We start from the raw sequence: 18,305 nt of genomic DNA on the forward strand, positions 1-18,305 counted from the left end.
CAAAATCTCTTGATTTCTGAATGACAAGGTCCTGCACATCATTGCCATAATCCAATGTAATATCTTAAAAACTTATAATGTTATCCCTAAACTTCAGGTACCTGCTCACCAACACTCCCAGATCTTTCATCTCTTCTACCTTCTTCAATATTTCCCCACTAACTGTATACTCTGTATCCCATACTTGTCTGCCAAATTTTAGAACCTTACACTGCAAATGTAAACTGATAGATTGATATATCCACTCACTTGCCCATCATATAATCTATTCAAATCCTCCTGTAAGGATGCAACTGCTCAACTCCTGATTGTTTTCCTTAATTTTGCATAATCTGCAGTAGTTGTATATCTCCAATTAAACACATTCCAATATCATTAATATACAAGTTAAAAAATAGCCCCAAAAAAGACTCTCCTCCTTTATAGCACACCACCAATGACTTGCCTCTTTCAGGACACCATATTCAAATACACAATTTAATGTATCAATATAACATAATATAATATATAATATATTAAATGCTTCATTTTTTTTTCACTTAAATTCACGATGGTAAGATCCATGAGGAGTATAAGCATGACAATGAATGAAGTGCAGTATGAAATTAACTTAAAAATTAAAAATTAGCAATGAACTTGTGTGTAGTTCAAAATGACTACTGCAAAAATTATGATTGATTTATTGAATGCTCATCAAGTGTATTTCACAGTGGAGAAAATTACATTGCATAAAGACTAGAGGGCCTAGAAGCATGAACATACCAGAGGTGAATGAAGCATTGAGTATGTGTTACAAATATTAAAAATTTAAAAAAATGCTATAAGTTAAATATAAATAAATATATGTTAAAAAATATTAAAATTACTGGGGGCCTGATGATTTTTATGACTGTCCATTTTTTAATGAAAGCACTTACCTATGCAAATATTTCTCGTTGTATCCAGTGCACTACCTGTTTCACATTCACAGTGATAACTACCTAGTGTATTCGCACATGTACCTCCAATACATATCTCTTCTCCTAGTTCTTTACATTCAATAACATCTGTAAAAAATGGAGGAAAATGAGAATAGAAAGAAAGAAAGAATACAATAACAGAAAAAAAGGAGTTGAGTTTATTATCACTGAAAAAAAAAAAAAAAAAAAAACTCCTGTTACCTTTTGTAGACAGTTTAACCATTGGATTATGAGGAGAAAGGAATGACAGATTCTGTCGCTGCCGATCAACAGGAGATCTGCTCACATATGTCACCCATCTCTGGACAAATGCCATGGAGAAGTTTGCCGAATCTCAAGCGGTTGGATGATATCTCCAAGGCGTTCGACCGGGTCTAGCACAAGGGCTTACTAAGCAAGCTGCCAACGTTTGGTCTATCTCAAGACCTCTGTAGTTGGATTGCCAGCTTTCTGTCTGGATGCATACTATGTGTGGTGGTGGATAGCTCCTTATCCTCTCACCATTCAACTAATGCCAGGGTTCCTCAAGGTTCTTTCCTCTCACCAACCCTCTTCCTACTATATATCAATGGCCTACTTCAGCTTACCTCCAACCTAATACACAGTTTTGCAGATGACAGCACATTGCACTCCTCCCTTTCCTTTGATAAATCTTACTCCACACAACTCACCTCAACCTACAGAACAGCAACCACCACTGCCCTCAATTCAGACCTCCAAGCCATCCTCCAATGGGGTTCAGATAACCTAGCCAATTTCAATGCAAATAAAATCCAGTACTATCTCATTTCTCATAAAAAAGAATAATTTTCTCCCAGTGTTATTTTTGACAGCACCCAAATTTCCAGACAATCTGAGATTTCTCTTCTTGGAATTACCGTGACATCAAGCCTCTCCTGGCATAAACACATAACAACCATTGCATCCTCAGCTTCTAAAAAACTAGGATTTCTTTTTCACTCAAGACGTTACTTCACCCCTGAATAGCTGTTAACCTTATACAAATCACAAATCTGCCCAACCATCAAATACTGCTCCCACATATGGGGTGGGGCCCCCAAAAGCTGCCTTAAAATGCTCGACTCAATACAGAGGAGAGCAATCATACAGTCATTATACAGTACATTATACAGTCATTCAAATCCAATGTGAACAAGTACCCATGCACAGTACTAATATACTAGAGGTTGATCTACAAACCTCTCTCATGTATGGGCTCAATATATATATAAAAAAAAAAAATTAAAAAAAAAAAAGATGGATAGTATGAGAGACAGAAAAACAAAAGGCCTCAGTTCTTTTCTTTTATATCATCATGTAGCCAAAGGCTATCCTTTTAGCTTTTTCACCTTTTTTAACTTTTGTCTCATGCAGCTGAATAACCAAAAGACCAGTTGAAACTAAAATCCAGCGATGACTGGTACCCAAGTAGGTAGCATTATCTAAGTTAACTGCCTTGAGTTGGCCTTCTCTGCCTAGGATTGCTCTCTACTTAGCTCTGCAGTTGACTATAAGACCACAATAAACTAAAAGGATGGAACCATTTAAAAATATCTCAAAATAAGACCAGATAAAATTTTATCTGGTGAATATTGCATAGTGTGGATGGTCTACACTACCTAACCAAAAATTTGGTTATTCCTGGATTGCTTTATCATAAAGATTATGGAAACAACTACCATGTTAGAATAAAACTTCAGCTTAATATAAACCAAAATAATCACTCGACGTTTCAACCTTCATATTAAGGTCATCATCTAGAGTATACACATATATACAAAGAAACAAACTGCATTACAATCTACATGGTATGCTATAGTTACATTGATTTGTTCAACTGTTAAAACTATTGGCCTGAATTTTTCCCCTAGTGGGGAAAAAACTTTACCACATCAAAGCTAGAGTCCTGTTATTATTATTATCTATTCAGTTACAAAAATAAATTAAGCTAGAGAACAACATGTTTACACAAAAGTTACTCATATAAGTATACATATAAATTAAAACAAAACAGTATGGATGGTGGCCAATAAAAGCAGTCCTAAAGTCAATGTTTGCTGGAAAACTTGAAGAACTAAGTGGGCTGAATGTATGCCATTCAAATTCTTGGGATTTGTATGCCACCATTATTGTTAAGATTAAGATGGTTAAGTTAAGGAATAAATCCCTCATTATTTTAAAGCCGAATAAGAAACTCAAAGATCGAAATCTAAGTGTTTCATGCCAAAGAACATTCGTTGAGTCCAAGCCTAAGTCAACACCTGGTAGTACGACACTAGGGCAACTCGGGGCAAAGGTGGAGCAAGTTTCGATCACTGTCCTTAATATTTTCTCATAATGTAAAACGCAGGTCCTAGGAGATGTATTACTGTTTTACATTATGAGGGAAGGTCACTACCCAGACCTGTTTTGACCTTTGTATAGGTGAAGCGGGCTCTAAAAATTAGGCGATCCCGAAAGATCGCCAATCTCAGCGTTGTTCCACTCAGTGACAGGGTCACCCCGTCACCGAGAAGAACTTCTTAGCATTGGCTCTACCCAATGGCAGGCTCACCCCACCACCAAGCAGAGCCATAATCTCAGTGGTGGTCCCACTCAGAGACAAGCAAAACCTATCCCCAAGCAGAGCCTCTCAGAACCCAAGCCAAACCCGCACCGGTTTCAACCCTCTTTGGGGGGCTCATCAGTGAGTAGGTAGACCTGGATAATACCAAGGTTTAAGTGAACAGAACTTACATACTTTACTGTACAAATTGCCAGAAAGATGTACCCATATATTATTACTACAATAAAGAGCCAAGAGGCTATTTTTTTTTCGGCGATGTAAATTAAGTTAAGGGGATAATAAATCCCTCATTATTTCAAAGCCGAATAAGAAACTCGAAGATCAAAATCTAAGAGTTTCATGCCGAAGAACATTCGGCGAGTCCAAGTGTAAGTCAACACCTGGTAGTACAACACTAGGGCAACTCAAAGCAAAGGTGGAGCAAGTTTTGATCATCGTCCTTAATATTTTCTCATAATGTAAAACGCAGCTCCTAGGAGATGTATTACTGTTTTACATTATGTATATATTTTACATTACATATATTATATTTTACATTATTCGGCTTTGAAATAATGAGGGATTTATTATCCCCTTAACTTAATTTACGTCACCAAAAAAAATAGCCTCTTGGCTGTTTATTGTAGTAATAATATATGGGTACACCTTTCTGGCAATTCGTATAGAGACATACCAACTAATCAGTGACCACCAGTGTGAATTCTGCCACTCACGATCTACAGATGTGGTGGTCCCACATCTTGCTTTCACCACTCACCTCTGGACTCAGAAAATGGAGACATTTGGAGAAACTCACATGGCTGCCCTCGACATTTCAAAGGCATTTGATCAGGTTTGGCACAGGGCCTATTTAACAAACTGCCATCCTATGGCTTGTATTCCTCACTCTGCAACTGGATCTCCAACTTTCTCACTGATCACTCACTACATGTCATGTGGGTGACCAATCCTATCCATAGCTTTGTGCATAAGAGTACACTCAATTCTTCCTTTTCATTCGACAAACCTTGTAGTGCTCAAGTATTAGAGTCCTCAAGATCTACCATGACTAGAGATTGTGCACCAAAATCCTCTCTAAAATTGCTCAATTCTATCCAGAAGAGAGCAATCTGGTTAATTAATTATCCCTCTCTCACATATCCACTTCAATCCCTCCTTCTCTCACAGACATTTAGTTTCCACCTTGTGCCTCTTCTAAAGATACTTTCATAGACAGTACTCTGTTGAATTGGCCACTATTATTCCTCCACTCTCCTCCAATATCATTACAATAAAAAAGCCACTGTTAACTTTTATCTTTTACTTAAATTTAACCCTTTTACAGTTCCTCTTGAAACATACCGAACCAACTACACTGCCTCCTCTTTCATTCGATCTACTTCTGTCCATTGGGAAGTCTCCATCACTCTGCCTTCCCCAAAGATTACAACTTACAGCTGTTCAAACAAAATGTGAACAGAGTCCTCCTTTCTTCTATTCCTCTTACTCATACAAGAAACTAATGGTGCTATAGGTCTTGTGTTTGTGACCTTTCATGTGTGAATGACATATTCAAAAAAAAAAAAAAAAAAGCTTAAACAAAAATAGCAATAAAAATATTAAAAAAACTTTAATATTTATTTTACAGCTGAGCAGGAAAGATGATGGTTTTATGTACTATGCTTTAGAAGAAAAGAAAATGGTCCAATTTTACAGTCTTCTGAGACTAAGGACTCGATGTTTTTTGTACATAAGTTCTTGAAATTGTAATATTGGATAGGTAAAGAAGGGAATTCCAAGTAGCATGAGGTTATCTTTCTCAGGTGTTAGTCGAAAGGGAATGCTTGCTAGATCCTGCTTTCCAAAAATTTTTAATTTTGATTTGTCAGCATTGGCAGTTAATCTGCTAATCTTCCTGAATTTTTCCAAAATGCCAAAAAGAGATGTATATGGAATCATTATATCTCAAAGTGCCATACATTATTAGCATATGCTGATATTTTATTTTCTCTCATAGTTGAGGGAAATCTTATGGCTTACCCTATGTTGAGGTTTCATAGATAAGAACCAAACCAACAAAGATACCAAAATTAAATCAATGCAGATAATTATATAATATCTACATACCAGTAGTAAAATAGTACATTCCATATTATGAAATATCCTGGATCAAATAGTTGCAGAAAGTTTTACTGGATTACAAAATACAGGTATCCCTTGATTAAAGTGATTAATTAATCCCTCGATGTTACCGCACATATCAAAACCGCGTTAATCAAATCTAATAATCAATGGTAAAAATTACAGTTCGTCCATGATCAATTACTGTATTAATAATTCGTTTTATACAACACTCTTTTAGGAAAGATAAAAAATGAATGAAAAGTAAATGTTTAATAAATGCTTGTACCTACATTAGTTATTGCAATTTTTTATCAAAAAAAGTTATCAGGAGTCGTTTGAATAGTTTTAGGTTTTCTTATCAGCATAAATTCTACGATAACAAGCAAAATGACTCTCTAGACCTTGGTAAACAAGCATTCTTCGATTAACATCTGGATCCATATCCATTAATTGCTGTTTAAGGGATTCTAAACTGCAAAACATTCCATCCAGTTCTTTGATTGTTATCTCCTTTGGAACTTCATCTTCACATTCCATTTGTCGATGTCTTCATATGCGAGTTGTTCAATTTCAAGAAGATCGTTGTCACTGAAGTCTCTTGAGTTCGAATCAAATAATTCTTTAACATCTTCTGCATCAACACCATCAAAACCAGTCTTCACCAATTGCAACAATTTCTTCAACCAAGTTGTTCACAGGATTTTGAAATCCAGCTAAGTCATTACCGCATTCTGGCAAAAGGTTTTACCAAACAGCTCTCATGCAGCTAAAAGACACTTGCTCCCACGAGTCATGAATGTTTTCAATTGCATGTTTAATGTTAAAATTGTTCCAAACTTCTTGTAGCGTAATCGCATTTTCTCCCGTTGTTGTTTCTACTGCATTTGAAAATGTCTTTTTAAGAAAATAGGTTTTGAAAGTTGCAATGAAGCTCATGTCCATGGGGTGTAGCAATGATGTTGTATTTGGTATAAAAAAATAAAATTTTCACATCACACAAATCATTAAGAGAATTTGGATGACCAGGTGCGTTATCTAAACGCGAAGTTCTGCTGTATTTTTTAAATAACCAGAACAATTGGAGCTTGTAATATACCCACTCTTAATGCTTAATGGGAGGAATGATGTCATCTTCTTACGACTTTCTTTCTCTCAACCAGGAAACACCCCTTGAGGCTTGCATGTTTTTGTGCGGTAAATTTAAAGGTGCGTTAATCAAAATTCTTGCCGCGTATATCAAGGGATTGTCGCAGTTAATTTCGCTGCGTTAATCAAATCCCGCATTAAGCAAGGGATACCTGTATATTATAATTGACAAGAAATATATTCTGCTCCGATTTGTGAGTGAGAGACACACCTCAATAAAGATATCAGAAGTAAGAAAAGAAAGAAAAGAAATGGGAATAAAGAGGGGAAAAAGTAATAAAGGAAATTTCCAGTAGTAGCAAGAATAAAGAAATAAAGGAATTATAGGAAATTGCAAGGAGTATCAGGAAAAAGCAAATAGTAGCATTAATAGCCACAGCCTATCCAAAGATTATTGATATCAGTGAAGTGTAATTGACAGAAGATCATCATCATCATCATCATCTTTTTACCCTCTTTTGCCTTGTGGTGTAGAGGGTTTATTAATCATCGGACCTCAAACTGTTCACAGGATAAGGTGGTCAGCCCTATGCCCCGGTGTATCCCATGTAATCTAGTGTTGAGTTCTCAAGGCTGGTTTGCCTGCTTGTGGGATGAAAAACCACAGATAAACTGGTGGAAAAAATCCCGCTGTCCACGCCCAAGACTGGCTAACTTGGCTATGGCTGAGTTAGATCCTTCAGCTCTTCACATCTCCAATGGGAATCGAACCTAAGACACTCCTTCCCCAGGCATATGGTTGCAAAGTGCAAAGCCACTAGGCTAACCACACGGACAGAAGATTATGGTTTTATGATAATATATTATTATATTATATAGAAGATCATATATTATTATTATTATTATTATCTCAAGACCCCATCGAGTCAAAGACTCATCTAGGAGGTCCATTTGTCGTACACACAGCTCATCATACTATGCCTTAAACATACTCAACTTCTCTGCTGACACTACACTCTCAGGCAAGACATTCCAATCATTCACAACTCTGCATGCAAAAAAAAAAACCTGCTTCTCACTCCCCTGCTCACACCATCCTTATACAGCTTCCAATGATGTCCTCTAATTCTTCCCTGATCTCCCATTGTTTGCTGTCAAACCTCTACAACATTGATCCTATAACCAACCCATTACTAAATTGTAGGACTCTATCATACTCCCCTCTTCCTCTTATCCACTAGACTCTGTAAATTTCATCTTCTCAATCTTTCCTCATATTTGACATTCCAGAGGTCAGAACTAACTACCTTAGTCAGTCACCTCTGGATGCTTTCCAAAATCTCTTCATCCTTTTCACAGAAGTTCATGTATGGCCTAAATAAAGCATTATACAATGGAACAAGAATCTCCCTACGTCTGCAAATCAGTGTCCTTCGCATCATCATTTCCAGAATTCTTTGTTCTGTCCTCACAATTTTGGAAATGTGTCCCCTAAATTTCAGATCCTTATCCACTGTCAACCCCAGATCTCTTATTTCCTCCACCTACAATAATATATCCCCACCAAGCATAAATTCTACATCCCATCTTTGTTTCCCAAATTTTAAAACCTTACAATTTGCAACATTGATCTCACATCCCCCATTCCTGTGCCCATTCACTCAATTTATTGAAGTCATCTTGTAAGGCCACAACATCTCTACTCTTCATAGTTCATCCCAACTTTGCATCATCTGCAAACAACTGAATATCCCCATCCAAATCTTTGCCAATATCATCAATATACAGGTTAAACAGCAATAACCCTAAAACAGACCCCCCCCCCAAAGGTACACCACTAGTGGCTTTACTCTTCCTGGATATTGCTTTCCAATACACAACTTGCTGATACCTATCAGATAGTCAGTCTCCAATCCAATGCCCTAATCTAATATCCAACCCCCATCCACTCTAGTTTGACTATCAATTTACCATGCAGTAATCTATCAAAAGCCTTTGCAAAATCTAAGTTTACTACTATGCATCCCTCTCCTCTGTCCAAGGAAGCCGTCACCTATAAGTAAGTAGATTACTAAAACATGACCTCCCTTTAGCAAATCTATGCTGTCCATCAAAGATAATACCATTGTTGTCAACCCACTTCTGGATCCAAGGTCTTACCAGCTTCTCCAACAACTTAACCACAACACCTGACACCCAAATAGGCCTATAATTTGATGCCTGAGTTCTATCACCTCCCTTATGAAGTGGCACAATCTTGCCCTCCTTCTACTCCTTCAGGAAAATCCGAAAAACTCCTTTGGAAAATATCTCCTTTATAATAAAAACTCCTTTGGAACCCTCCTTGAACCCATTAACAGACAAAACACTCACAACTGACTCTGGCAACCCATATTCACAACTCTCCAAGCAAATGACAATAGAAGCAAATATTACAGAATATTTCAATATGACATGAAGGGTAAATGTGATGGGAGGAAGGGCAATTATTTATGATAAGCTGTGTCCTCACAGAGTGGGGAATTTGGAGGGAAATTGCACTAATGGTTTTGAGAGTATATGTATGAGAGTACTGAGTAGATATAGCAGTATATTTAGTGGAATTGCAAAATGAGTGATCAATTTTGAGAGATTTTTGCTACAATAGTATAGATTTGGAAGAGGAAACAGCAGGTAAGTAGCAGTTTCTCTTAGTAGATGGAACAAAAGGTTCAAGAGTTTTGGATTTGAACCTAGCATTAGAGAATTTGATCTGATTGTAACTGAGATATCATCTTTGTCCCCAAATGGTGTAGTGCTGTTGATGATAGAAAAAGTTATGTCCATACAAGGTAGAGATGCAAGGGCGAAATGGTGATAGTGACTTTGAGGCAGTATTATTATTGTACGGGCACCTCCATGGAGTTTGAAGATTCATCGCGGGGAAACTCAAACTATCCACACAATCTATCATACCCTCCTTGAACCCATTAACAGACAAAGCACTCACAACTGACTATGGCAATCCATATTCACAACTCTTCAAGCAAAAAAATCTAGTCCTCACATCCCTACTAACCACACCTTTATTCAACTTCCAGGGATGACATCTTGTACTCGCCTCCCCTGCTGAAACATTTCCCTAGCATCAATCCTATAAAACTCTTTAAGCAACTTAAATGTTTCTATCATATCCCCTCTTTTTCTCCTATCAACTAACTTCTGCAATCCACACATCCTCAATCTATCTTCATAGGAAACATTTCACAGACCACTCACCATTTTGGTCACTAGTCTCTGAAACTTCTCCACTGCTTACACATCCCCAAGAAACTCCACGGAGCCTTTAGAATCATTGAGGGAGGCCCTAAGTGTGAATTCACTTCCTCATCCCCAATAAACCCAGGGGAACATACTGGAGCACAGTAATACAGATGTGGGCGTATCAAGGCTATAAAGAGGAATGACAACTTCCTTATCTCTAATTGTTAATGTGTTATTAACAAGTAGAAGTAAGGAAGTTGTCTCTCAACACACCTGTTCTTCAATAGCCAAGTAATCTTATGAGCTACCTTAGCAACCTTAGCATTATATCCTCTAAACTTTAACTCTCTGGCTACCAGCACCCCTAAATCTCTAGCTTCATCTATTTCATGGAGTACAGTGTTATCAATGTGTTACACAGCTTGTATTATATTTCTCCCAAAATGCATAACTTTACATTTCTCCACATTGAACAGATATATATCCATTATTTTTTGCCCATACTGACAGCCTGTTTAAATCATCTTGCAACCTCTCCACATGCCAGTTGATTAACTATTACTTCATCTAATTTTGCATCATCAGCAAACAACTGATGATGACAACAGACCTGTCACCAGTTTGGTCACTCATCTCTGAATCCTATTCACCAACTCCTAATCTCCAAGAAACCCAAGTGACTAAATATGTACACTATATTCGGGATGTGGTCAAATAATAGCCTTATAAACAGGAATAATAACCTCCCTATCTTTACTTTTCATTGTGTTCTTCAATATCCAAGCAATCGTTTTCTACTACAGTGGTACCCCGACTTACGAACTGCTTGACATACGAATTTTCCGAGATACAAACCTAGATTCGAGATACGAACCGTGATGCTTTTCTTTTCAAATGAACTAAAGCCTGTTTTACATTATACTTTTTTTTAACTTTTCCCCCTAGCACTAGAAACAGGCTTAATGCAGAGTACAGCACCAGCATATATGTATGCACGTTTAGCTGAACGCACGCTGAACCGTCTCTAGTGTAACGATTGTTGTTACTACATCATATTTATCTGAAATACGACGAACGCTGCACATATTTGCTTTTTTGTGTATCTGTTTCAGTATTTGTGTAAATAAACAATACACTTCGTAAAGTTTTTTTTATTTTGTATTTATTTAGGTTTGTATTTATTATGTGTACTGTATGTATTTCTTTTTATAAGTGACGTGTTTTATTGTAGCTTCACGTTTATTTTCTGAATAGTCTACCAGATTAGCATCATTTTACTGACCAGTGTATTATTTTCACATGGGGCCAAAGAAAACTAAGAAAGAAGAGAAGAAGAAAATTACAATAGAAATTAAGAAAGAGATTGTAGAAAAATATGAGAAAGGAGTCAGGCAAAGTGATCTGTGCAAGCAGTATGACTTGTCCAAATCCACCATAGCTACAATTGTCAAGAAAGCAGATTTTTATAAGGAACTGTATGTGGCCAAGGAGTATCTATCATGTCTCAAAGAAATAAAGTTATGGAAGAAATGGAAACTTTACTACTCGTCTGGATTAATGACATGCAAATGAAAGGAGATAGCGTATCTAAAAATATGATCTGTTTACAAGTGCGAACTATTTACAAAGATCTTTTGCAGAACTTGCCATCCTCTAGCAGTAGCAAGGACATTGGCGAAAAGTTTAAAAGGTTCAAAGAAAAGGTTTGAGAAATTCAAGAATAGAACCAGTATCCGTAGTGTTGTTAGATATGGAGAAATGGAGAAGGTAGTGCTGACAAAGAAGCCACTGAAAGGTTCATGAAGGAATTTCACAAACCGATGGAGTCAGAAGGTTACAGACCAGAACAAGTTTTCAACTGTGATGAAACTGAGCTTTTCTGGAAGAAAATTGCCTAAGAGAACATTCATCACTAAGGAGGAAATAGCATTCCAGGACACAAGCCAATGAAAGACAGACTAACTTTGCTTTTTTGTGCCAATGGTGACCTGAGGATAAAACCTCTGTTGGTTTACCACTCTGAAAATCCTAGAAATCCTCTGAAAATCTTTAAAAAGCAGAAAGCTAACAGGCACAAACTCAGCGTTATTTGGAGAGGTAACAGCAGAGTCTGGGTAACCAGGCAATTCTTCTGTGAGTGGATGACAGAGGTTTTTGCTCCCACAGTGAAATGGTATCTACAAGAAAAGGGTCTACCTCAGAAAGTTCTTCTTATAATGGACAATGCTCCAGCATATCCACCAGAGTTGGAAGAAGATTTGGATGAAGAATTTAATTTCATCAAAATTAAGTTCTTGCCTCCTAATACCACACCACTCCTACAACCAATGGATCAATATGTTATTTCCAACTTCAAAAAACCTTCAGTTATCACTGACACAGTATTAACCCTCAGGGAATTCTGGAAGAATCACTTCAATATTCTTCATTGTTTGTGTCTTATTAGTCAGGCATGGGAAGATGTTTCTGTGAGAACTCTAAAATCAGCCTGGAAAAAGTTATGGCCCGACGTGTCCGAGGAACTGCACTGGAAGTGAAAGTGAAATTGACATTGTAAATACAGTTGTTTCCCTGGGCAAGACCATGCATTTGGAAGTTGATGAAGCAGACGTAGACCAGCTGGTAGAGGAGCACAACATTGAGCTGAGCACTGGAAGAGCTACAGGAGTTACGAAAAGAGAATGAAAAGAAAGGGATGAGGAGGAAAAGCAAATGTCTTCAGAGGATGAAGAAGACAGCAACAAAAAAGGGAGCAATTCCAACAAGTCATGTAAAAAAAATCTTGCAGCATTGGGGGCAAATTGCAAGAATTGGTTAACAAGTGGCATCGAAATCAAGGTGTTGTTTCTAGAGCCACCAATATCTTCAATGACAATATCATTAATCACTTTAGAAGGGTATTAAGGAAACGGCAAATTCAGTCAACGTTGGATAGGTTTTTTAAACCTCCCTCACCTAAGAGACAAAAAAAGGAACTGATGATAACAAATTGAAAACTCCTGAACCACAAAACCAGCCACAAGAAAATTGATTTTTTTTTTACAATTTAATGGAAGATGATTTTCATACTAATCATGTAAAACCAAAGATTTCATAAATGAAAAATTAATATGTAATGGTATATAAAATGCATATTTATAGGGTAAAAATGCTCACTCCTTCTCCGTTTCTTTACATTTTCTTCATTTAGCTGAGAATAGTTTTTTTTTTTTTCGATTTTTTTTTAAATTTTTGAATCTGGGAATGGAATAATTAATTTCCTATAAGATATAATGGAAAATTGGGTTTCGAGATACGAACCACTGTCAGGAATGAATTAAGTTCGTAAGTCGAGGTACCACTGTATTTTAACCACCACTCCAGAAATACTAACTGATTTGTAATTTGCTACTTCTGTCTTGGACCAACATTTATGTAATGGAACTATCTTACCCTCTAGTTTCCTTTGGAACCTTGCCAGAGCTGAGTCTGATTTTAAACATCATCAGAAGCACTGTGAATTTTCTTGCACATTCTCATAGCACATCGGCTGCCATACCATACAGACATACTGCTGCATTCACATTGATATTTTTCAATATGTTGACCTCCAGTTCACCTATCTCGGTTCTCACATCAGTCTTTGTCACATCAGTAGCTGCAAAGTTTTCTTCTGAGTGATATTCTCTTACAAAGTGATCACTTAGTATCTCAACTATTTCTTCTGTTTCTCTCCCTTTCCAGCCATCCTCAATCATTATACCATAATGATTGAGGATAATATATTGTCAGGACTTGAAATGGTGGGATATAGAATTTTCCAAAAGGATAGGAAGATGAAGAGAGGATTGGGCGGGGTATTGTTAATGGTAGCAGAGGAATTGTGTCCTTCAAGAGTTGAAGTCGAAAATAGTAGTACATGTGAAGATTTTGAAGCTGTTTGGTGCAATAAAATAGATCAGAAAAATAGTACATCTAATAGGATGCTATTATAGGCAAGGGAATGTGGAGAGTATTAATTGTAAAATGTTGAGACAAATTAGTTGGGCAAGTAAAAGGAAGTGATCCTAATGGGAGATTTTAATTATAGGAATGTGGATTGGAAAGAAGAGACAGCATATAGTAACAAGAAGAGTGAATTTGTTGAGTTTTTGCAGGATACCTATCTAAAGTAACATGTCATGGAAGCCACACGAGGTTTATCGGTATTAGATTTGGTGATATCCTCACAGGATGTGGCTGTGAATGAGATATCAACATTTGTCACCTGTTGGCAAAATTTTGCCAACAGGTGACAAATGTTGGTACCATGAATGCAGGATTTGAACGGCGGGATTTGAACCCGCAGTCATTTGGCTGGAGATTGGATATGCTCACCACTTGGCCAGCCAGGCCGGCAATTGGTTGATGAACTGTGTAGAAAAGATGTTGACAGTACATGGGAAATGATAAGGCAGTATCTAGCAGCACAAACAATGCATTCCAAGAGTTAAACATATAAATAGAGTAGGAGTTAGATGGGTGAACAGTGAAATCAAGCAGTGTTACAAAAGAAATTGAGAAAAAAAGCATGGTTAAAAAAAAGAAAAAGTAAAATATCAGAGGGAATTGGCCAGTAAGGTAAAAGCAAATAAATCCAAGGGAATTTTTCTGCTATGTGGCAAGCAAGATGAAAAATAATTATAGCAGGATGACACTGGTGGATAGTTATGGTAGCAGAGAAACCATAGCCAATGATACAGTAGAACTATTTAATGAACACTTCATCAGTGTACATCATAGTAATGTGAATGATACTCTGCAACATGTAGAATGGAGGCAAGAATTAGGAGAATTAAACGTGAAAGAATGAGAGGTGTATCAAGTGCTGCTCGGGTTAGATGTTAATAAGGCTGAGAGAATGGATGACATATCACCACATATTTTTAAAGAATGTGCAAAAGAATTAGCCATGCCCTTGTCCTGGTTATTTAATGGGAATCTGGCAGTGGGTAAGGTTCCTAAGGTGTGGAAAGAAGGCAAAATATTACCACTCCACAAAAATGGTTTGAGAACAGAAGTTTTCAATTATAGAAAAATCTGTATATCTGAAATTGTGAACAAAAGTGTTGGAAAAATTGGTTAGAAACAGAATATAGTATTGAGTTGATTAACATAAGATTCACTATGATGGTCTGCATGGATTTGTGAAAAGCAGGTCTTGTTTTAGCAATCTGCTTATGTTTGATGATAAGGTGATGAATGTGTCGGAAAAGGGAGAATCATGTACAGTGATATTTTTGGACTTTGCAAAAGCATTTGATAATTTACCGTATGATAAGTTGATATACAAGCTGCAAAGGATAGAAATAGATAGTACATTGGTTTGATGGATCAGAGACTAGCTCTCTGAACAATACCAGCAAGTTGTGTATGATGCTGCCATGTCTCAGAAAAGGAATGTGACTAGTGGTCTGCCTCAGGGTTCTGTTCTTGCCCCCCCCCCCCGTTTATTGTGTTTGTTAATGATATTTCATGTGGGTTGACTGGGGATCTTCAAATGTTTGCCAATGTTGCAAAGTTAGGTAAAACTATCAGGAGTAGTGGCTGATGTTAATTCTCTACAGGAAGATTTGAATAGACTTTTAGCTTGGACAAAAGAGTGGAGGTTGCATTCATGACTTATTTTTCACGGTATTAACAACACCACAAACACTTTTATCAACAAAGATGTTTTATTAACGCTAATATTTCGCTGATTTTCAAATCAGCATCATCAGAGCACAACACACATGTAAATGCGACAGTGAGTGAGTGAGTGAAACAATATAATTGCAAAAGACAAAAGATCTAAAGTCCTATTTTTGGCGCCCTCTAACGGGAAAAAAAAAAAAAGCAGTTATCCAGGAGTTTTTCTTAGGATAACCGTCTCCCAAATTTTTGGCAAATTAATGCAACCATATTTGTTAAGGTTGGGAGAATTCTTCAAAGCCATTGCTGACTCAAAAAATAATCTTTCAGATCTATAACGACTCCTAAATAGCACATTTGTTTTCCTCCATCTAATCCTGTGTGAAGGAGTGTCCAAAGCGTGGTCTGCCAGTCCCGACTTGCCATAGTAATAGTAGCGAATGTATCTTTCATGTTCTTCCAGGCGGATGTTCACTGATCTTCCTGTTTGCCCATAATAGGCCAAGTCACAGTCACATGGAACTTCATGCACTCCTGGGTGTGCTAAAGGGTGAAGTTTATCCTTTGGCGAGAGGATCAGAGTTGCCAGCTTGACATGAGGTTTGAAGGTGGTGCGAAGGCCATGTTTCAACAATACTTTGGCTATCTTTTCCGATGTACCTCTGATATAGGGAATAGAAATGGTCATGTTGTATTCTTGTGTATTAAGGGAGGACAAAGTAATGGGCCTATGTAGTATTTTATCTATTTTGTAGGGATTGTAACCGTTGGCTAAGAATGTATGGCGCATGTACTGGAGTTCAGTGGTCAGAGCTGTATCGTTAGAACAAATGGCTCTGGCTCTGTGTGTAAGTGTTTTTAAAATGCCGTACTGTTGGACTGGATGATGATGTGATTGTTTATGTAGGTATCTTCCTGTGTGTGTAGGCTTTCTGTAAATAGAAAAAGATAGTGATCCATCTGAAAGGCGGGTGACTAATGTGTCAAGAAATGGTAAACAGTTATTTGATTCTTTTTCTACTGTGAAGTGAATTTTGGGGTGTTGGCTGTTTAGGTAGGTGACAAAAGCATCCAAAGTGTCTTGTCCATGGGGCCAGATGGCAAATACATCATCTACATAGCGCAACCACACTTGTGGCTTGTATGTAGCTGTGGTAAGTACTTTGTTTTCAAAGTGTTCCATGTAAAAATTTGCTAACGGGGGAGAGAGGGGGGAACCCATAGCAGTACCATTAATCTGTTTGTAGAATTTCCCCTCCCATGTAAAGTAACCTGCATTCATGGTAAATTGAAATAATTCAAAAATATCTGGGGGAAATTTAGACTTGATTAAATCAAGAGTGTCTATAAGTGGTACATTGGTAAATAGGGAGGTGACATCGAAACTAACCATTATGTCTGAATTTTTTAGGATTAGATTTTTAACCAATGTTTTGAAATGGATTGAATTTTTTACAAAAGTAGAGAAGTTGCCAGTAAGAAGGGCAAGCAACTTAGCTAAATGCCGGGCCAGTTTATATGTGGGACTATCTATGCTATCCACTAAGGGGGGTAGGGGAATATTAGTTTTGTGAATTTTGGGTAATCTATAAATACGGGGTGTTTTAACATGAATTGGTTTTATTTTCCTGATGATTTCTTTCGGCCATGATGTCACTTTTTTCAGTAATCTGTTAGAGTGGAGGTTGCAGTTTTAATGTTAATAACTGCAAGGTTTTACACTTTTGAATACAGAGATATAAGGCTATGTACTGTATTAGTGGATCTGTACTTAGGGAATTGGATGAGATTCAGGATCTTGGAGTGATGTGGACAGTGGACTGAAGTTCTAAGGGCACATCGCACATGTTGCAAAGACTGCACATCACATAGCTTCTATGCTACAAATGCAAGAAGTATCAGAAATAATGGGGAAGAAATGGATTCAGTAATTGAGTTTATTCGCCCCACATCATTGGAATAAGTGAAACATGATTGTATGAAGATGATATCATAATGGGAATAGAAATGAAAGGATACAGTATTTTCTGCGAGGATAGAAAGGGCAACAAGGGTGGTGGGGAGAGTGCAGCTGTTGATAGTAGGGAAATTAAGTCCACATAAGGTAGACATGAAAGGGAGAAATAGTAGCAATGGTTATGAGGCAGTGTGGTGTAATGTGGGGCTTGAGAGGAAGACATATTTAGTTGGATATTGTTAGGGTTACCATATTCTAAAATGCCAAAATGCTGACACCCCATCGCCTGACCAACTTATTCTGGACACAAACATCTAACATAAAACTAAATACATATGTTTGAAATCTTTACCTTTGTAAACTTTTCATTAATTAGATGTGATGAGTATGCTTATTAGAACACACAAAAATATGAGATTTTAAGTGTCATCATAAGTCTTATCACACTACATACATTACTTTGCAGCCCATGCATGTTTTTCAATAGACCTAATTTTCTTTAGCAGTTCTTTGTTTCGCCACAAATAGTCGAACATATTTTTACATGTAAAATGTCTATAATCAAATTTAACTATAGCAAGTCCTTTCACAGATTCTATGGTAAACTTATTTCTTTCCTTGGTGAGCTTGTATTAATGAAAAGAGCCTTTCAACACTGGCATTGTGACAACACTGGCAGATATTTTCATTATCAAAATGCGGACATGTCTGCATAAATGCTGACGTATGGTAACCCTAGATA

General features: G+C 37.1%; 1 protein-coding gene across 1 annotated transcript in view; it reads right to left on the reverse strand.

Annotated features, from left to right (window-relative positions):
• The window catches only part of LOC150100631 (fibrillin-1-like), a 1,594,375-nt gene that overhangs the window by 1,133,412 nt on the left and 442,658 nt on the right, over positions 1-18,305 (reverse strand). The window contains exon 18 of the mRNA XM_090401848.1: positions 918-1,046. Coding sequence (XP_090257974.1) covers positions 918-1,046 — 129 coding nt within the window. The remainder of the gene's footprint in view (positions 1-917; positions 1,047-18,305) is intronic.

Source organism: Typopeltis vanoorti, chromosome 12, assembly GCF_054136105.1.
Source record: "Typopeltis vanoorti isolate ZY-2024b chromosome 12, IOZ_Tvanoo_1.0, whole genome shotgun sequence".
NCBI classification, from domain to species: domain Eukaryota; kingdom Metazoa; phylum Arthropoda; class Arachnida; order Uropygi; family Thelyphonidae; genus Typopeltis; species Typopeltis vanoorti.